At 54.8% G+C, this 20345-nt stretch overlaps 8 protein-coding genes across 8 annotated transcripts; 5 read left to right on the forward strand and 3 right to left on the reverse strand.

The window, feature by feature from the left end:
• Window positions 1-2098: 2098 nt before the first annotated feature.
• J7T54_002007 (serine/threonine-protein kinase) lies at window positions 2099-3265 on the forward strand (the record flags this gene model as incomplete). The annotated part of the gene is made up of 2 exons (XM_051504600.1): window positions 2099-2171; window positions 2238-3265. 2 exons carry the CDS (start codon window positions 2099-2101, stop codon window positions 3263-3265), a joined length of 1101 nt encoding a protein of 366 aa, XP_051363704.1.
• Window positions 3266-3327: 62 nt separating this feature from the next.
• J7T54_002008 (E3 ubiquitin-protein ligase SHPRH) lies at window positions 3328-7266 on the reverse strand (the record flags this gene model as incomplete). Its single annotated transcript, XM_051504601.1, has 3 exons — window positions 3328-4349; window positions 4405-7205; window positions 7259-7266. The coding sequence occupies 3 exons, from the start codon at window positions 7264-7266 to the stop codon at window positions 3328-3330; spliced, it is 3831 nt and encodes a 1276-aa protein (XP_051363705.1).
• A 1310-nt stretch (window positions 7267-8576) lies between these two features.
• On the forward strand, window positions 8577-9269 carry J7T54_002009 (Protein FYV4; the record flags this gene model as incomplete). The annotated part of the gene is made up of 1 exon (XM_051504602.1): window positions 8577-9269. One exon carries the CDS (start codon window positions 8577-8579, stop codon window positions 9267-9269), a length of 693 nt encoding a protein of 230 aa, XP_051363706.1.
• Window positions 9270-9818: 549 nt separating this feature from the next.
• On the forward strand, window positions 9819-10930 carry J7T54_002010 (uncharacterized protein; the record flags this gene model as incomplete). Its single annotated transcript, XM_051504603.1, has 3 exons — window positions 9819-9870; window positions 9921-10222; window positions 10274-10930. 3 exons carry the CDS (start codon window positions 9819-9821, stop codon window positions 10928-10930), a joined length of 1011 nt encoding a protein of 336 aa, XP_051363707.1.
• Window positions 10931-12505: 1575 nt separating this feature from the next.
• J7T54_002011 (uncharacterized protein) lies at window positions 12506-12778 on the forward strand (the record flags this gene model as incomplete). Its single annotated transcript, XM_051504604.1, has 1 exon — window positions 12506-12778. The coding sequence occupies one exon, from the start codon at window positions 12506-12508 to the stop codon at window positions 12776-12778; it is 273 nt and encodes a 90-aa protein (XP_051363708.1).
• A 97-nt stretch (window positions 12779-12875) lies between these two features.
• Window positions 12876-14791, reverse strand: J7T54_002012 (Calcium influx-promoting protein-like protein; the record flags this gene model as incomplete). Its single annotated transcript, XM_051504605.1, has 2 exons — window positions 12876-13573; window positions 13624-14791. The coding sequence occupies 2 exons, from the start codon at window positions 14789-14791 to the stop codon at window positions 12876-12878; spliced, it is 1866 nt and encodes a 621-aa protein (XP_051363709.1).
• An 879-nt stretch (window positions 14792-15670) lies between these two features.
• J7T54_002013 (Protein yop-like protein) lies at window positions 15671-16345 on the reverse strand (the record flags this gene model as incomplete). The annotated part of the gene is made up of 4 exons (XM_051504606.1): window positions 15671-15788; window positions 15845-15966; window positions 16018-16233; window positions 16292-16345. The coding sequence occupies 4 exons, from the start codon at window positions 16343-16345 to the stop codon at window positions 15671-15673; spliced, it is 510 nt and encodes a 169-aa protein (XP_051363710.1).
• Window positions 16346-18012: 1667 nt separating this feature from the next.
• On the forward strand, window positions 18013-20190 carry J7T54_002014 (DNA damage and replication checkpoint protein; the record flags this gene model as incomplete). Its single annotated transcript, XM_051504608.1, has 4 exons — window positions 18013-18317; window positions 18477-18760; window positions 19103-19691; window positions 19758-20190. The coding sequence occupies 4 exons, from the start codon at window positions 18013-18015 to the stop codon at window positions 20188-20190; spliced, it is 1611 nt and encodes a 536-aa protein (XP_051363711.1).
• Window positions 20191-20345: the final 155 nt, after the last annotated feature.

A 20345-nucleotide genomic window follows, 5' to 3' on the forward strand; every position in this document is an offset into this window, starting at 1 on the left:
CCTAGTACCGATCGCTACCCTTGTTGCATTCAAGAATACTCACAAGTTTGAAGACAAAGGTCATTCTTTCGGCCAAGTGGTGGAATCTTTGGTACACGTACTCTTGTGTAAGCGCGTCGTAGATCTGAGGCGAGTGTCCCTTGGGGGCCGCCAACCTGGGCAGCAACTCTTGCCCCAGATTTCGCCCTAGGTTTCTACACCAGTTTTCCCGCCAGCTGCGGCAGTACTGCTAATCAGAGATGTGATGGCGAGTAGGCCGCACGCGCCAACAACCTGGGAGATCCTCATGTTTGGACAGATGTGGAGGAAGCAGGGAGATTCAAGTTTCGGTTCGCAGGGCGCGAGGGAGTCTTGTCGAAGCGCGCCTTGTTATCGGCAGGTCCTTCGACACGTGGAACTCGAAGGAGGCAAAGAGAGAGGCTGGACAATCGGAGACAATGAGTGATCCTGAGCGAGAATGTAGAGGTTGTCCAGAGTCAGTAAGTGATATTGAAAAAATGAGAATTTGATTGGACGAGGATAATGCGGACGTTGGTGAAGGCACAGAATCGGAGCAGAAGACGAGATGCGTGGCAGGGTGCCTGAAGCTACTAATAGATGCAGATACCTGTAGTGATTTACAGGAGTGAAGCATCGGACCTGCCTCGCCTGCTTGTTTACTTAGGTACTCCTGATGGGCGATGATGCCCGACTATACCTGCCCCAGTCCCGCACGTGAAGAGGACTGGAAGCCTCGACTCCCAGAGCCTGACGTGATAGTGCCAATGAACACCTTAGACACAGTTGGTGAGAAACGCCCGGCATGCTGCACTCTCAGTGCAATATTGGCTACAGCGGTCCCCAGTCGTGCGCCATCACCGAGTGACAGCGTTGCGCCAGCTAACAATATTGCCTCTATCCCGAGCTGTCATTTCCGAAAATTCGTCGCAGGCTGTCGACGCTCTCGACCTGGGCATGCCGAGTCTGGGTCAATTCTCACAAAGGTACTTAGACAACGAGGAATGTTCGTGCCGAGATCTGCCGGTAGCTCATATATGACCAAGTCCTTGGAACGATCAGATGCATCGATAATCATGTGATCCTCCGGAATAGGGATACTACCGCTCCTGTCTCTCTCTCTCTGCGAGTCGCGACCATGAGGATTGTTTATCAGCCAGATCCCTACGGCGACAAACTCATGATGATCGAGCGCGAAGCCGGCGCAGAGCAAGAAGACAGTGGACAGACTACTACTTCATCACAGGGTCCTTGGGAGACCAGCTGGATGCGATCGCAGGCAGAGCCAGGCCGGTGGTCGACAGCGCCATCACCTTTGAGTAGTTCGTTCCAGGAGGCCTTTGACAGGTTGGGGAGCCGCAAGACGAAGGCAGGGTTGCGGCAATAGCATCAACATTGCCGACACCGTGTCGTTTATATTGAAGCCTGTCCTTTCTTGGCTTGCTGCAAATCGCAGTATTGAATTACCCTACTTCATGATTACTGAGATTCCTTGGGGTTCCTAGAGGTGCGCTGCAAGTTCCGATTTCCAGTAGTCGCAAGAGGGAAGGATGAGGTTGCCTGACGACAGGAGTGGCGCCTGCTCCGTGCAGTCCAAAGTCCCAAAGTATCAGCCAATCAGAGGCCCGATTACTCATTAAACCCCACTTTTATAGCCATCCCCAACGAACGGCATATCTCCGTACCTTACCCTAACTTACCTTGGATACCACATCGCCGTCTGACTGCTCACTTGACACTGCAATAGTATGACCGATTCTAACTCGAATTAAATCAACCAATCCAACAAACTGAAAGCTCTGCCGCCTCTATCATTAAATACAGAGCCTGCGGGAAACCTGATTTCGCTGTTCACTTGGTAGCCGCTGCTCCAGAGTCCAACCAACCAACCAACCACCTGACAAATCAATTAAATTCGTTCCTCAGGAAAGTGTTCATCCACAGGTCACCGCCGCTCACCATGGCGGTCTCGCCTGTGGTTACAGAGTTGTCGCGACCGGCGACTGAGCTCCGCGCGGCCGCCTCACCTCTCAGATCTCTTGCTTCAGGTCAAGCCTCTTCAAAGGGAACACCAAAGCCAGTGGGTGCACCTCCAAAGAACATGAGTGGGGAACCGCCCTCACTTGATTTGGCCGAGCAGATGAATGAGGATGAAAAGCGAAAATGGGTCAAAGGTGAGAGAGGTTGCGGAAGGTAGTGAAAGCCCAAGCACGCAGAGCTAACGTGAGCTCCCCACGCAGGCAAGAAGCTCGGTGAAGGTACATACGCCGTGGTGTTTCTGGGTCATCTACGCGACGACCCCTCGACCCTGGTCGCCATCAAAAAGATGAAAAAGGTGTCCAAGGACATTGAAGAGGGCATGTCGCACGATGCCATTCGCGAAGTCAAGCACCTCCAGGAACTGCAGCACGACAACATTATCGCGCTGCGCTCCGTCTTCTCCTCCAAAGACCAGAATCTCAACCTTGTCCTCGAGTTTCTGCCCCTCGGCGACCTGGAGATCCTCATCAAGGGCGATCAGCAGCGCAAGATCCCCGGTGTCCGCTACGGCGCTGCCGACATCAAGGCGTGGATGGGCATGCTCACACGGGCCGTCTGGTTCTGCCACGAGAACTTTGTGCTGCACCGCGATATCAAGCCCAACAACTTGCTCATCGCGGCCAATGGCGAGCTCAAGCTTGCCGATTTCGGTCTCGCGCGTGGCTTCGCCGACCCGTATCAATACATGACTGCCAATGTCATCACGCGATGGTACCGGCCGCCTGAGCTGCTCTTTGGCGCGAAGCACTACTCTGGCGCTGTCGACATTTGGTCCGTGGGCACCATTTTTGCCGAGATCGTCCTACGTAATGCATATCTGCCCGGTGGCACGGAGCTGGAGCAGGTCAAACTGATCTGCGAAGCTGTCGGGACCCCAACAGAGGACAACTGGCCCGGCGTGACCAAGTTGCGAGACTACGCCGTGCCCTCCACCAACCCAGTCCGTGGGAAAGCCTACTATGAGAGGACCTTTGAGATTCTGGGTCCCGAGGGAGCGGATCTGCTCATGCGCACATTGACCCTTAACCCAAACCGTCGCATCACGGCAAAGGAGATGCTGCAGCACACGTATTGGCTGGCCCAACCACATCCCACCCGCAAAGAGGACCTGCCGCGCAAGGCGGGAGGAGAGGAGACGATGGGTGCTGATCTGAAGCGGAGACCTGGCGTGGTCGAAGAGGAACGTGGCAGCCGCATTGCGCGAAAATTAGATTTTGGAGCCGGATAATTAGTTAGATGGGAATTAATATGACAGACTGTACACTATCGATCTCACCAAGACGCTCCCACTCAATTATCCCCAACCTCCTCACCCGCGGGTGCCCCATTCTTGGCAACGTGCCCAAACAGACACTGCCACAAGTCACTCTTGTCCACCATCTCGCCAGCCGTCCTGTCCTTGCTCATCAGCTTGGTGAGGGCAGCCTGCTCCATCTCCAGCGTGTTGGCCACCTCGAGGGTCTCGTCCAGCGACCCTGCCTTCTCCTTTCCCTTGCCGTTGACGGCGGCACGGGCCGCGTGCTTCAGGCGCCTATCCACACTAAGGCTGTAGATGCTCTCCTCCACGGTGCCCTGCGTCACGTACAGCCACACTGTCGTCTCGTGCTGCTGCCCAATGCGATCGACGCGGGCAATCGCCTGTAGCTCGAGTGCCGTGTTTACGAGAGGTTCGCAGAGGAAGACGTTGTTGGCATTGACCAGATTCAGCCCACTTGAGTGGGCTCGGGCGTGCATCAGGAAGGCCTCCACGGCCGGGTCTTGTTTGAACCGTTCAATGCCACCCTTTGCGTCGATGGACGAGAAGCCGATCCGGTGCGCTTCAAATGCCGTGGACAGAACGTTGAGGAAATCCTTGTATTGCGAGAAGATGATGGATTTGGCCCCAGGGTCGCTCTGCCGCAGCCAGAGAAGATGGCGCATGATTGTGTCGACCTTGGTCGTGTAGGACGGTCCTTCGAGATCAATGTTCTGTATCTCGGACAGCTTGGCGGCGTCGAATTGAGAGTAGATGGTGCCCTTCTCCAGAATACCAGAGGTCCCCTCGGGGCTTGCTTGTCCGGCTCTGGCGTGTTGGTCCTCCATCCCATGCAGCTTCAGTTCCTGAGACTTGAAGACGATGTCATGTAGGGAGGAGGGCAGGAGGTGAGTCTTACATACCGGACAGTTCCGATGAGCCCTGTACCATGTCTTCATGCATGGCTTGCAGAACTGATGCCCGCAGACAGTCAGGACGCCAATGTCAAAGTGTGTTTGGCAAATGACACAGAGGCGGCCCTCGTCCGACTTGATACCCGTGTCCTTGAGGTTGAGTACTACAGCGTGTTAGTACAATGATCTGATACGGCAGCTTATGGCGGCGTGACTTACGGTAACGGTGCTTGGATTTGGCAGAAGCCAGCTTTTGCGTCAGGTCTTCTTCATGCTTGAGCATCCGCTCGACCGCATCCTCGGTTTTGGGGCCCTCATAGGGCAGAACGCTGTCGGAAACGCTCTGCATCTGTCGGTAGTATTCCAGCCGTGCATTCATCGTGTCGCGGAACGACTCGAGTTCAGACTCGAGGGCCGTCGCCGCCTTGTTCTGCTGTGTGAGCGCCGTCTGCGTGGCCTTGAGCATGGCGGCCGCGATGGCGTGCTCATTCCGGACCCGGTCCGTTTGGCTGCTCTCCTTGCTCAGACGAGTGGCCAAGCTGCGAAGATCCGCAAGAGCCCCTCTCATGCTAAAGTCGGCTACACGAGGGTTGACCTGCTGCCGGATCTGCATCAGCTCAAGGAGCTTGTCGGGCATGGGCCCGCCTCCCTCTCTCGCCAGCCGTATCGCCTGCTTCGTCTCGTAGCTCACCAATTCGTTCGGTGGCTGGCCACTCATGGCATCTTGGCGGTCGGCGATGGCAGCGCCGAGGACCTGAACGTAGACAATCAGTTCTTCCTGCATTTTCGCGGCATCCCCCATTTCTTCACCCGTCGTCTCCAGGCCATGGTCCTCGTCTTGATCCATCAGAGGCCTGAGCAGTAGCTGGACGGCGTGCTCGCGCCAATCGTCGATTACATTGGCTTGTTCATTCATCGCACCGTGGAGGGCCTCAAGATCGCCGGCAACCCGGCTACTCTCGATCCCACCTTGCATTTCCGTGGGCAACTCAGCGATTTCGGTGAACTTTTGGCGGGTGGCCATCTCCGAGAGCTTTCGCATGGTACCGCTTGCTTTGTGGTGGCTGCCCTTGAGGAGTTCCTTTCGGATGAGTTTCGCCTCTTCGTACGCCTGGTCTTCCGCCTGCTTGAGCTTCTGAAAGTCCGCGCTCTCAGGCACCGTCATTTCCTTGTTCTCGCGAATCTGGAAGTAGGCGTTGGCGCAGAAGAACACTGCCTTGTGTTGCGTCTCCAAGGCTTGTCGAAGCTTGCGTCGCCACTCGGCGTGAAGCGCGCCTTTGTTGTCGACAGACTCATCATCGGTCGAATCCAAGTCATGCGGCGACGCTGCCTTGTCTGCACGAGGGGAGTGCGCGCTAGCCTCAGAAAGGCCTGCCCTGGCTTCGGCTACCATGGCAGCAGCCTCCTCCTTCACCGCTGTCCAGATCGACAGTGCCTCGTGTACGCGCGGCGAATTCTCGTACAGCTGGCCGCGGGTCAGCCTACTACCGAGGATAGAGCGATGATACGCCTTGATGCCATTGTCGCTTTGTTCGATCATCGCCCGGAGAACTTCATCTAGAGTCCTCATGGGACGGTTGCTGTGGCCTAATACTCGTCTGCTGTATGCGCCAATTTCTGGATGCAGTGCTGTCTGACGCAAGCGGTTGAGCCAGGTTCGCATCGCCTCTTCGTAAACCCAGGGTTTCCAGTCTTCCACGGTGGGGTTGCCCTGCTCATCAACGCCACAAGCTTCGGTCATCTGCTTGAAGAGCGACTGGTAGTGCTGCTCCTCAACAGCGGTGAAGGGCACGCTGATGGCGAAGCGGTGTTGGGGAGGCAGTGCTATCTCGCGGCGCACAAGCGATTTCGTGTGTCTGATGGCTATCGTCCCAACCAGACTTTGCAGAACAGGCTTGTATTGTTTCACGAGAATCTTCCAGACAGTCGGCGTGGTGAGGGGCTCGTACCGAAGGAAGGTTAGCAGGTGGAAGAGGTCCGAAACGTCGTTCTTCAGGGGCGTGCCAGTGATCGCCCAGGAATTGACGCGAGGTATGGTACGCGCTGTTTCGGCCGCGTTGCTGAGGCCGTTCTCGATCATCTGCGCTTCGTCGATGCATAGTCTCCACCAGCTGATCCTGACCAGGGGGGATTTCGGTCGCTCGTACTTGCGTTCAGTGCGGCGTGACCGCTGGGGAGGTTCGCGGGCAAAGTGAACTTCTGACTGCAACACATGGTAGGTTGTGATGACAATGTCACTGCTGGACAGCCGCTTCATCAAGGCACTGTCGTTGTCAGGCTGTGACTTTGCACATCCGTTGTAGATCTCGGCCTGGAGTATCGGGGCATGGCGCGCGATCTCTGACACCCACTGATCCTTCAAGGACTGGGGAACCACGAGAAGTGTGCCTCCACTAGGCGGACCGTTTCCTGGTTCTGGGTCTGGTCGGGGATGCATCAGCACCAGGCCAATGATCTCCAGCGTCTTGCCCAGCCCCATCTCTTCCGCCAAGATACCACCTCTCATCGCCTTTTCTATTTGCCGATAGTGCACAGTGTCCCGGACAATGGTGTGCATAACGTCACTGACATAGGCCGCTTGGCCGTGCGTATCCTGTATGAGTCTGAAGCTGTCGGCGATCGGCGAGGCAGTCTGCCCATCGCGCACAATTGTTCCGGCCGCCGTATATCGCACGCCCTCACGCCTGAGCAGCCACTGGAGAGTTCTGCGCTGATACGGGAACAATGTAGCCTCCAGCCCCCGCACCGAAGAAAGTGTGTCGTCTGTGTCGTCTGCAGAGGGCACATGCGCGGCGTCGTAAAAATCCATGGGCGACGATGCAGCACTGTCAGGCATGGTCTTGGGAAAGAAGTGGTCGATGAGGGCCTGCGAAGCGTCACGGCTGTCCGTGTGTCGAAGACCCTGTCGAGGGGATTGCGTTTCATTCCAGTAGAGCCGACCCTGGATGGTGAGTCTGGCGCCCTCCGTCGTCTTCACGATGGACATGCCATAGTCGGACCAGATAGCACCGGGGACGTCACTGGGTTCCTCGAGTCCAGATTGAAGAAGTATGCGGTCGAAGCCACCATCCACTTGTGCATGGCTGAGCGAGAACACAAATCTCTGCCTTATACCGCTAGAAGCCTTTGTGTCGAAGGAAAATGTCTCTGGACGTTGTCCACGGAAATTTCGTCTGTACCCAATTCTTGGCGGTCTAGATGGGTCGGGTCTAAATGATTCAGGAGGATCATAATGTGAATCAAAGTCCAAATAATGACCTACGTTGCGATGAAAACCGAGTAATGAATGATGTTCAGAGGGCACGGGCGTCTCTGAGACCAAAGTCAGGGATCCCTCCGCAACGCAGACAGCATGAGCCAGTGACGGTAGCGACCGTTGGACCTTGCGTCGCTTTGGCGGACGATCCGGGCCATCCTGGTCGGCAAGCGCCTCAGGCTTGAACAGAGATCCAATAACTTGAAATAATTCCGTCGGAAAGGGACCTGCATGGTTGATGAGCGACAGCCGCATTTGATGTCAGAGCACTTACCTCCTGGGTCTACAACGTGAACGTCGTAAGGGCGAGGCCGCCAAGCAGTTTGCTTGGTTCGAGCCATGACTATCTCACAGCATGTCGCGATCGATATGCATCAGAGTGCTTGGGCTTGAGAAGTGGCCGGGGTCCATGCAGACCAATAATAAGCAATGTTGTACAAGTAGCTTGGCGGTCGAGGCTCGCTGGTAATGGAAACGCGATGTAAAAGCTCACTTGTAGTTGGGGTGATGCTGACAAGTAAAAGGAATAAAGAGCCGTTACTGACCAGTCACAAGGGATGCAAGCTGGGGTGGTTCCTGAGGTACCTTAGCCTTTTCTAGATACTTTATGTAAGCATAGAGTATCAGGCTGTGCTGTTTGGGACATATCTCAGGTAATAAGGAACCGTGTGATTCTGTGGTAGAGACTGCATGGCGATTCACCGGTAACGCGCTGTAGTCACGTATATGTAGGTACTGCGAAGTATCCTGGAATCCGGTCCAGGCACCAGCTGCAGCAAGTGCTGGATCGCGGTTGCGATTGCGCCAGTGATCCGCCTCTATTTCTATAAGATGTCAATTGTTTCCACTGCCCACACTTGGGAGTAATTACTCCAGGAAGCATTAGAGGCACATGCAATGATGCTGTATCCGTACGCGGCTAGGATTGCGAGCCCGCCAGGAGTGTCTTGACCGACCCCGTCGCTGACTAATCCTACCAGCCAAAATTTCCAGCTTGGCCTTGGACTTCGATGTTGGGTCCTTCGCATCGCAGGAATCAAGACTGCTCGAGTTGACTTTCGACCGCAACCCAATTCGCTGTAAGGCTTACACCAGACTGCTCCTCCTGCCCTGTTCTCTGACACGTATACAGCAGATGACTCTCGAACGTTGGAGGCCAGTGTTGCGCCTCTGGGCGCCCACGCCGTATGCGACAGCCTTTCGAAACCAAACCAGATGCCTCCACAGCACGCGCCCTTCGCATCCGATACCGTCACCGCGTCCATTCGTGCCCGACGTGGAAACCTTTCTCAAACTGATTGGCCGTGGCTTGAGCCGATACGCATCCAAGTTTCCATCGTGGGACTCTCTCTTCTCCCTGACTGGCCCTGAGCTGCAGCAACTCGGCATCGAGCCAACACGCAACCGCCGCTACCTGCTACGATGGATGCAGAAATATCGCAAGGGCGATCTGGGTCCGGGAGGGGACTTTGAATATGTCAAGGATGGCGAGGCGATCTTGAAGCTCGCCCTCCCGCCTGCGGACCAACTCAAGCAGACCAAGTTCGTGGTCAACGTCCCTCATCCCGAGGCCGAGGTGGCAGAGCCCCCAAAACTTCTACCGCGTCCCATGGGCTATACTGTCAGGGGCGAGAAGACAATTGCCGGGCCGTACGCCATGCCGCTCCCGCAGAGTGGCGTCAGCGTCAAGGTCACCGAGGGAATGTGGGAACAACGCCGCGGCCGTAAGATCGACGGCGGAGAGCGCAGGAGATCAGAGGTCTTGTTCAAGAAGCGCTCGGCTGAGAGACGGGCACAGCGCGAGGCTGATTTGCTCTCCAGGCTGTAAGGTTACATCTGTGTTTAGTAGTCGGCGATCCTTTTGTACAAACACAACGTGTAATATTACATCAATAGATGATGGACCTGGATCCATCGAAATGGTACTGGGCAGTTTGTGCATACATCTCAGCAGCCCATTCAGTCACTGGTACCGTCTTCGTTTCCCAAGTACTGCACGGTGGCTAACCCCTGGCCAAAAGACTAAAGTCACCCTCACCCAGATTAGTGTATGCACTGGAGTATACCACACAGAAACCTTGCGTTCTGAGCGATTGTTCTTGCCCATCCGTAGTCATGCTTGTGAGCCTCCTTTGGCGACGCTGGTCCATTCTCCATGTCGGATCTCAGGGTCCACTACTCCCCTACCGCCCGGCAGAAATTCCCGTCGCCACTTTTTTTTCCACCGGGCTGTTGCGGCTGCCCAGAAGTGAGATCATTGTCAAAGTTTGGACCAACAAGAGGACCAATTGCGATTGCCTCAGCACCTTCACGACCTTGCCCTCCGATTCGATTAAGCACAAATCCGTAGACGGAACGGGAACGACAGGCGGCAAACATGGAACCAGAGACCTCCGCCGCGCCCAGCGCTCCGATGGCTGATCTGAAGGGTCAGTAGAAGCTCGTGTACAACGAATGTCTATGCTGACTATCATTATAGCGGCCAAAGCGAAGCGTGCCAACGAAGCGCGCGCTAAACGCACAGAGGAGCGCAAAGCAAAGCGTAGCATCAAGGCCGAAGCCAAGAAGGCCCGCAAAGCCAACGTCAAACCCTCGGCCAAGTGGACACCGGAGCGCAAAGCAGAACTGAAGGCAAAGGGGAAAGCCAAGCGCCCAGCCAAGACCGAGCGGAAAAAGGCACGCCTGCTCATTCGAGCGCAGAAGCTACGGACGCAGGCCGAGAAGATGCTATCTGAGGCCAGGAAGGCTGAGTTGCAACACCAGCAGTGGGTTCGAGAGCAGGTATGGAACGAAAATGATCTCCTGCTAAGGATATGGGGCTGACGAATACAGGCTAAGTTGAAGGAGGCACAAGGGAACGGGGACGCCGAAATGAAAGACGATACATCTGATTCTGAGTCGAGCTCCGACTCGGAATCCGACTCTTCCGACTCCACCTCCACCTCCAGCTCTGACTCGGGATCGGAATCGGACGATGGCGGCGTAGCTGTCAAAACAGAAGTCAAGACTGTCCCAGCCGACGAGGTTGTCATGAAGAAACGACGCGAGAGCGACGCTGCCTCCGTTCTGAGCGTACCCCCCGCCTCCGACACCGAAACGAAGAAGAGCAAAAAGGAGAAGAAGAAGGGAAAGAAAGAGCAGAAGGAAAAGGACGTCAAGGAGCCAGCCAAGAAGCGCAAGAGCGAGGATGATGGCGAGAAGAAGACCAAGTCGAAGAAGCGCAAGTCCGAGGACGTCGTCGAGGAAGCCGCCGCCGGCGACAATGAGAACTGGAACGTGGACGAGCTCGAAGGAGGCGAGGCTCGTCAGGCCAAGATGATGCGCCTCTTGGGTGGTGGCAAGGCCAGCGCACCGGTGGCGGCGGCCAAGAAGGCAGCCAAGTCAAAGGGTAGCTCGACAAAGGCGGAAGCAGAGATTCAGCGCCAATTTGAGGAGGGAATCAAGGTGAAGAACGAAGGCGGCAACCAGCGTCGCGGCCTAGGAGCGTAGGGGAGATCAATATCTGTTGGAACAAGCAGAACAACAGTCCCTCCAAAGTTGGGACGGACCGATACCCCACGCCGGTTGATTCTGTCAAATGGAAAAGTGATAATTACGGAAAATGCGCGGTTGCTGTGAGCAGCCTAAGCCCGCACGCAAGAAAACCCATGAAACGACCGCCGTTGCCTTTTGCCCGTTGCGCCACGTATATATGTACACGTAAATTATTTTTCTCCATGTCGAACCCGTGCGCTGCCCGTCATGCTAGTCACGATAGCATTCTGTCGTCGAGCTCGAGGATAGCTGTCGCGTGTTCGTTCCCCCCTTGTCTTCCCGCCGCGACGAGGCGCTCGTCGCAGACTCGGTGACCTATCCGAAAAATCGAGAAAGAGCTTCGAAGACCAGACCGCCGAATACAATAAATCCGAGAATGACTGCGCGAGCTATTAGCACTCGTCGACGCGGTTTGGGTACCCGCGGAACGTACCAGCCCAGAACATGGAGATGGGAGACTTCTGCACTTTTTCCACCCGCTTCCTAAGCTGCTCCTCCGACTTGCCCATCTTTGCCTCGTTCTTCTTGGCGAACTGGGCGTTGCGCCGGCGTTGCTCGGGAGTTTGCGCCTGCATAGATCGTCAGTCTCTGTGGCAAGCACATGCCGGCCGACATAGGGGTACTGTTGTTGATGCCACGTACCATGACTAGGGGACGGTTGCGATCTTTGCGAGTTTTCGAATGAATACTAATGGAGAGAGTATAACAAAGCGAGCGGCAGGGACCAGGCGTGTACTGCTTGATATACGACGGCGACGATGGGGACAGATTTTGGTTTCCAAGTCCAGATGGACATGTGGCAGTTAATCAATACGAGTCGCCTAGCTCCCCTGCAGCTAACTGGGCCCCTGGATTGTGGCGCTTGCTCGAAACGCGGGGAGCACAGCCACATCGTCGTACTGGCGAGTGTGATGCATTCCCGCGAGTCCAGTAAATTCCCTTACCAGGTATTCAGATGGCGCTCATCTTGGGCGCCTGGATAATTCGCGACACACAAAACCTCCAGGCGTCTTCTCGTAGCAGGTTCCCTGCATCCTGCGGTTTGTACTGCCAGCGCACCTGATCTTCATGATCTGGTTTATTCCTGAGTCAGCAAGCAGATTTTGACGGCCGTGTCTATGGTTGAAGTACGGGAACATGGTGCCCAAGCTTCCAGTGGTGAAGTAACAACCCGCTATTCTCGTTCGTCGGGCCAACCTAGCTTAGACACAGCTGGACAAGATGTCGCCAGGTGGACGAAGAGGTTCAATGCCGGAGGATAAACACCGTGTCGGCCGAGACCGGGGAAACAACGCTTGCTCACGTGACATCTGCGACCTTGTCACGCAGAGAGCGCCATCTCAAGTCAAGTCCATCCTCATATTGTGCACGAACTCACAAATCATGAACGCATCTCGGTTAATACCGCTGAGGCGTATGCCTCTGGCGCCGTTCTCTATAAGCCAGCGACGGCTTTATGCGTCCAAGGCGCCCAATCCAGCTGTACAGACCCAAGGCTAGTCACAGAGCGAAAGACATGACATTGACACCATGCAGTCCCAATTCTATAAGACGTTCACTCGACCCGTCGCCAAGGTTCTCCTCGTAGCCGTGTTTACGTACCAACTCATCTATTGGTCCTGGGTCAAGCTTGATACGGAGGAGACAAAGGCACAGGCGGACGGTAAGGCCTCCAACGAACCCTACAGCAATGACAGCGCCGGTGATGCTGAGACGTACACAGCTACGATTGCAGGCCTCGAGGCTAAAGTGGACGAATACAAGAAGAAGGCTCTCGAAGCAGCCGAGACCAAGAGCTCATGAGGCCGGGCTCCACGTACCAGGACAAGACTGATGTGTGAGTGTACAAATGGTTCAAAAGCCGCATGACGGAGGATTTGTATTATATTATTGGTCATTATCATAGCAGCAATAGTAATAAGGCAGTCGCTGATAGCAGCCCATGTAGAGCGCTCTGAGGCAGAATAGTGCCCGCAGCATTCGGACGAGATCGCGGCGTCCCAGGATAGTTGCAGGACAATGCACCGGACATCGACTTCTCCCCGTAGCTGTACTCGAATCCCGTCATGCCTGGCAATGGGCACCCAAACCCCATGGAATGGGGGCAGCTCTGCACCACTTCGTAGCAGATCTCCGCGCAGGGCAGGATCTCCTTGTACGGCCCTGGCCCGATTTCCTTGTCGATGAAGCTATTCCTCGATGCGTTGTACCCGTGAATGTCCATCAACTGGCGACGCGACTTGCCACCCTCCTCGTCGGGAACAAACGACCCATTCGGGAACGCTGCGCCCACGTTGCGAGGAATGGCATATCTGTTCCCACTGGAGTAGTCCTCACAACGTGGTATGGCTACTGTGCACAGCCAGCGCTTGTAAGCTGTTCTGCAATCATCGCAGTTCCTGGCGAGTGAATATTGTGAGGTTGGATCTGTCTCGCACTGTTCCTGTGCCAAGACCGTCTCGAAGTGGCCATACATCTTCCGAGCGTAATCATCGTACACTTGGGCCAGCTCGGTACCATTGAGTACCCCATTCCCGGGAACAGCGTGTTGGTTCTCGGTGCAGAAATCCAAGTCAGTGACCACCTTGCATATTGTGCCTGCCTTTCGTCAGTATGTTCATCACAGTCCAGGAGAAATGCTCACTCACCACTCAGTGTAGCGAAGTCGGCGGGATCAAATGCCAAGAACCTCCGCGTATTCCCCGTACCCTCAACTGGTGTCTGGCGCTTACTAAAGTGCTGGTCCTCCTGCGTGTTCGCCACCTGCACCAGGATTGCGCGATACGTCGACGTCTCATTCAGACCCTCAAAGTAGAAATGTTGCCGTGGTAGCTTGTCCTCTCCACGGATGGACGTGTTCGTTCTGACAAGCATGCCCAGTCGACCATCTCCGTCATTGGTGGCCGAGATGAGAGCATTCTGCCGGATGCCGCACAATGAGCGCTCGATCCCGTTGAACACCGGCCAGCGCATGTTTTCAACGTAGAGCTCAAAGGGGGGATTCGTCACCATAGATTCCAGCCGATTCTTTGGCGAATATTCAAACTCTTGGGTTTGCAGCAGCGCAGCACTCGAATCACTGTCCATCCACATGAGCTGACCCTGCCCTCTTTCGTTGTCGGCTTGCCAGTCGTGGTAATAACCATCTTCTGATATAGCAACCTCGAAGTTGTAGTTGCCCTCGAAATCATCGGATACATTCGGTGCGAGTATAGTCACATAGACCGGATCGTCCTGGGCACCGACGGACAATGTTGCGAGTCCTTCGTCAAATTCCGCCCACATTTCTTCATCCATGCCATTTGTGGTGATCGGACATCCGTCCTCCTGAGATACAGATGCCAATAGTCGGAGCTGCGGCGCGGTTTTTGCATTCGTGCTATCTCCCACAAAGTCCGGCCGGAGACATGTCGTCGCAGACAGGTAAAGTTGGCTTTTAGAAGTCTGACGTGGGCTCTTTTCTCTGGCCTCTACTTCGATTGGACCATCGAAACTGTCGGTCTGGCTTGTGTTGGAAGACTGGGCGTTTCTTCTCCTGCTGGCAGCGCCTGTGGACGACAGAACATAGCAGCGCGTCGAGCCCGGAGAGAGGTTGAAACTCTGAGGCTCATCTAGCTCTATCAGGAATGATTCTGATGGAGCCCGGCCGATGACGCTACGGTCGAACAACTCAAAGTCCGGTTCGTATGAAAACTGAGCCGCATTGTCTGCTGGCAGGAAGTCTGCGCCGACTTCCGCTTCGGTTATTGACGCATCGAGGGAGGCGCTAGACAACTTGGGGGCGAGCAGTAGAGAAATTATGGCGCCAATGGCCATGGTGAATCATCAACAGCCGTGGTTGGGCGACCAGGAGAGCGAATGTCGGGTTGCGGACGTAGTTCGATGTGTTTGACAACTGGGGCCCTCGATTTCGCAGTTTTGTTCGGTCAAGCGTCCTTGTTACGCGTCATCCAGTACGGCGATCCATTTTCTGAAAGCGTTCAAGACGCAGGGGACGAGTCGAGTTTTGGATTGGTAACGCAAATGGAATTGGTTTGAGATGGTCGTCAAACATCAGGGTCCTGGACTCCTGATGCGACTGATAGTGGTCTCCACTAAATCTCACGCGGCCTCTTGAGTGACTGCGCGTCCCTGAATGGGATCCGTCGCCCAGGAGCAACAAATCCAAAGGTAAGACTACTTAAATATGACTGTTGATTTGATCGGCTATCGCTCACATGATATTTGATTCTATTCTCGATTGCTACTCATGCCACTACAGCTGTTAGGAGTCGAGACTGTACCTAGTGTGTTGTAGCACCAGACGAAGGTCAAGGCATGCGTCCAGGGCCAACATATCCATACAAAAGGTTCGAACACGGAATCTGACGTGAATTACTCGCCTAGTACTATGCTCTTGAACTTTCCACTGCCCCAACCACCTACATATGAGCCCCTTTGACTCTCGGACTTTCCACCACCACACAAGTAGCTATATCCAAACGGATAGCCTTTCAACATGAGTTCGAAGCACCCATATATCTTCCTCCGAGTCCCTCGAAACCTTCAACCTTTTCGTAGCGCATAGCTCGACCCGTGGGATGCTCACGTAAGCCCAGGAGTTCAGTTCAAGCTTACTATTAGTTGGCGCATGGGAGCACCAAGGGCGAGAAGCACTGAATCATTGGCCTGTTGGCAGGATTCTGATTGAGAACCTTACTGGTCCTTGGTAAAACCCTCGGCCTTGGATCGAAGGTTTGAAGCAGTGGATCCAGACTGGAAGTAGCGGCCCATGGTGGGGGCAAGGAACGAGCGGAAGATGATTTGAGCACCGCTATAGTGTGTCAGTAAGGCAAAAAGACATCACGAAGAGCGCCGGGATTGACTTACTGGAACGGGGGGAGCGCCAGCCACAGAAGGAAGACGAACTTGAAGACGAAGTAGAAGGGGAACCAGTAAATGATGTTGACGAAGCTCTCCAGAACGGTGAAGAAGGCAAAGACGACCCAGTACTTTTCCGTGTCAGCGCATACTAACGCGATAGATATGGGGAGGGAACTCACAGTCAACCACTGTGTGTCGTCGCTGGAGCCTGGGGTGAACAGGGCAGCCATGGAGTAGTAGCCAGGGATGACGAAGCCGGCAAAGTTGGTCAGGAGCTGACCACCAAGGTTGAATATAATCAGGAAGAAGTAGAGCGCAGCCAGTCCCAGCACGGCATAGGCTTTGGGGACGCCAGCCTGCTTCTCGAGGTTATTCAAGGTGGGGTACTTGGACAGCTGCGAGGAACCGGTCAGCGCATGTTCATTGCATGAGGGAGAAGATGAGACAAAGTACCTCCTTGTCGAGCTGTCCAAGGTAGTTCTGGATGTTGGCCTGTGCGGAAGACATCTTGAATCGTGGGTTTGGACGTGGTGTTGCGATTTGCGTGTGTGCGCGAAGCTGTGTGTGGGCTGACGAGGGCTTCGCGGATGCTCGGTATGGGTTGCGGAGGGGTAATAAGCGAGGTGACGAGCACGTGGGGAAGGTCGCCGGCTATGGTATATGCGTTGCGAAGAATATGGGAATGCAAGGCAAGCAAGAACAATGTGACGATGCGAGATTGGCAATCAGGATATTCCAACAGTGTGATGTGTTAATGTGAACACAGTTTTGTGCAGCCGACGGACGATCAGCTCGTAGACAAGCTGTCGGCGGGCAGAGCGCGGCTTGCGTCAGAAGGAGTTATTATCGTCATTCAGTGGGGCCAGATGGTAACACCCATTCCATGTCGAGTCCTTGACAGCGAGCGCGCAGCTTGCTTGCCGTCGCAGCAACATCTCTGAACGCTCAAGCTACGTATAATTAATTGGATGCACGATTACATCTAAGCTGTGATGACTGCAAACAACAGTATCGTAGGAGCAAGCGAACCCCCTTGAATCCTCGAGACTGGCCTGCTTATGACTGTTCATGGTGGTTCGTCCGTGACCCTGCTCTCGTGCATCGAGCATGAACATGTCCTCTGTTTGGATAGCACGGCATCACAGTTGCGGGTGCACAAAGAGCTGATTGGATCCTACAAGCTCAAAATAAGGCCTGCTCTTGTGGGCTCGGACGACGCGAGTTCACCGCGGTGAGCAGTCTACCGGTGAACATTTGGTACATTTACCAACCGAGGCAATCGGTGGTATTGTGATAGTAACAATGCACAAGAAACCGTAACGGCGTGTTATGGTGGCTGAAATTGGTCTGAAGTTGTGATGGCTGGGGATGGAATTGTCGCTAATGAGTGGGCGTGCCAGCGGCTGCTTACATAACCGCGCAAAACAAAGCGGGCACAAGGTTGTTCTTCTCGGACCCACGGTTGGCCTCCCAACGTCAAAACAGACCTGGAACCACAACAATCGATCTTTTTGACGACGCCTCTGCCTCGACGCGTGGGCGCTTGTAGAACTTATCCTCCCCGTTGCGACAGGTATCGACGCGATTGTCTTCTCTCCTTTCCTTTTTGCATCGAACAAAACGACCGAATTTTGGAAGCGCCACTGTTTTGCCCATATATTCCGGCTTTGGGGATGTTTGTTGTGGCACAGGCGCAGCTTGAAGAAGAAATTACAACGACCCTCCTCCTCCTTTTCCGCCACTTTTGTCGCGTAGCCGCAAGGCCATGGATCAGCGTAAGTAGGCCCTGCTTATATCTGAAGCACGCTTCAACGCCTTCCCATCGTCGTCAGTATGCTAATTGCTGCACAGACGGACCCCTGGGGGAGCGGCCGCGATCAGGAACCCGACCTCGATCGCAAGATTCGACTACATCTACGCGCAGCATCACCACCCAGCACCCCGTAGACCCAAACAGCTTTCTCGAACTCAACAACATGTACGCCAACCAATGGCACAGATCCCAGCACCATACTATGCAACCCCGTCGGTCCATGAGTAGTCAGCAACTTGGCTCAGAGGCCATGTTGGTGCATGCCACTCATCAGTTGCAGGGGGGATCAAATGGTTTCTCCATGGGCAATGACGGTCGTCTTTCTCAGCACCCCGCAGGTTTGCAGCCTCATCATGGGGTAATGCCCAATCGCGGAGGCAGTGATCCCCATGGCTTGGCCCACATTGACCAGGTGCCCTGGGATGATGCAGATATCTCAATGATGGAGCCTGGAGACGGTAACGAGAACATGGACTTTTATCGAAAAAGCGGAGCCAAGGATTCCAAGAAGTCGAAGAAACGATCCAACGCCAATAACGATGGAGAGATGAGAGACTTGTTTGATACCAACAAGGCAAAGTCTTTAGAGGATGTCGCGAACGAACTGCGTGGGAACGAGCGTGGTCCAAAGGCCGAGAGGAAACGCCAGCTGTATGCCATGTTGTGGTGAGCTGAACTCCTAGCCTTACCTGAGAGCCAGCTAACGCCCGTTAGGCTCAATGCGTCGTGTGTGGAAAGCAAAAACTCGATTCCCCGGGGTCGAGTCTATTCCATGTATGCGTCCCAATGCTCTGACGACAGGGTGATCGTTTTAAACCCTGCCAGTTTCGGCAAGCTGGTGCGCATTCTGTTCCCTAACATACAGACTCGGCGGCTAGGTGTGAGAGGCGAATCAAAGTATCACTATGTGAACTTTGACTTGAAGGAGCAGCCAGCAACTGAGAGGGGCACCTCCCACCCCTTTCATGCACCCAACGATATCCCTACGGAGAAGAGCCCCGAGGTGGACTTCAACACAACGATAACAAAAGACCCTGCGCCGCCCAGTGCTCAGCCGCCCAGGCTTGACGACGTGGCCAATCGTCGATCAGGCACGAGGGCGACGGACAGTATGCTAAGCTCGAAGGCGCACAGCCGCTACAATATGCCACATACGAACATTAATACAATCTGCGCCAAAACACCTCTGCAGCTGAGCTTCATGAACGAGGCAGATCGGGCGGCAGACTCAGCCGAGCCCATCACGCTACCTTCGATTGGCCGTTACCTACCTGCGAACACGGACGCCGATGCTGCCCAATCGCTTACAGCTCTGTATCGATCACATTGTACATCTATAGTCGAAAGTCTACGATACTGTCGAGAGAAGAGTTTCTTTCACCTGTACGAATGCTTCCACGGGACGCTTACCACGCCTGTTCAAAGACTGTTTGCCCATCCAAAAATCGCAGGATGGATTGAGGAATGCGATATCCTTCTCTACCAACGGTGCACGAGGCTCATTGCGCACTTGTCGCACCAAGTCATTCCGCAAAGGGTTATGAGCTCGATGCGCAAGATTTCCGAGCGCCTGGTAGGACACATTCACGAATCATTCCGCGGGCAGCCGAGTCATGTCCTGGAGGCCAAGATCGGTCCCGCGACGGTGTTTGCGGGTATCATGGACAGGATGCTGCGTGTCAACGTCTCCGCCCATGCCATGGTGCGGGAGATGACCAATGTTGCGAATCGTGACCAGATGTTTGTTGATTGGGTCCAGAACATCAATCCGCGCAAGATTGCCGAGTGTGTACCCACGCGAGGGATGGACGATGTGGTGAACCTACTCTTGACAGAGCTGAGGGATGTGCTGGAGCCGGAGAACGTGCCGCAGACTGAGGATTTTGTCATGTACATGTCGTCGCGGTCCCAAGAGATTCGGCAAAATGGGCAAGAGTCTGCTAGGAGGGCGACGGGACGTTCCCACATTGAAAGGCTGGAGGCCTTCCTGATGAGTCTGCCCTCCAAGTTTCCATACGCTTCCCACGCGGACATTGCCTGGTGCGTGGAGAGAGTGGGCACTACGATTGTCCGAGATTTGACCATTGGGGGGCTATCGAGTTTCAGCTCATGGCTTGTACTCAAGGTGTTTATTGATGAGGAGATTTGGTTCCTGGCGGAGGCTGGAGGCTTTCTGCGTACCACCTCGATCCGCGGGGACGTTGGCCAAGACGATTCGGAAGCACCCAGCAAACGTGTTTCCAGCAGCAGCGGTGCAGTTCCCGACAATGCTGGTCCTACCGAATCCGCTTCGCCTTTGACCGCCGCCCCGACTTCACCGCGAGTTTCGAACCGGGCGCCATTCCCTCCCAAACCTTCGGACAACTTTGCAGATACGACGCCTGACGTGCATGATGACAGTGGGATCGGAATCCGCACACCGGATACGGATTTTCACAAGTTTACCTTTGGTAACGCAGAGCAACTGGTCGATGTCGACGGAGTACTCGACGGTGCAGGCCGAAGCGATCGGCCAGATGAGCTCATGATGAATGCTTGATTAGGACAGACATGGAGTTGGCCAGGGGGGTCCTCGTCTTTGGCGTACGGCGTTATTTTGGTCGAGCTCGCACGCGGACCCAGCCAGGGCGCGGGTCGAGGACAACAGCAACTACGCGCGGACTCAGGGGCGGGTATGGTATGACGAATGGGACA

The sequence above is a fragment of the Emericellopsis cladophorae genome (assembly GCF_022114955.1).
Source record: "Emericellopsis cladophorae strain MUM 19.33 chromosome Unknown NODE_10_length_638493_cov_120_236322, whole genome shotgun sequence".
Lineage (NCBI taxonomy): Eukaryota > Fungi > Ascomycota > Sordariomycetes > Hypocreales > Bionectriaceae > Emericellopsis > Emericellopsis cladophorae.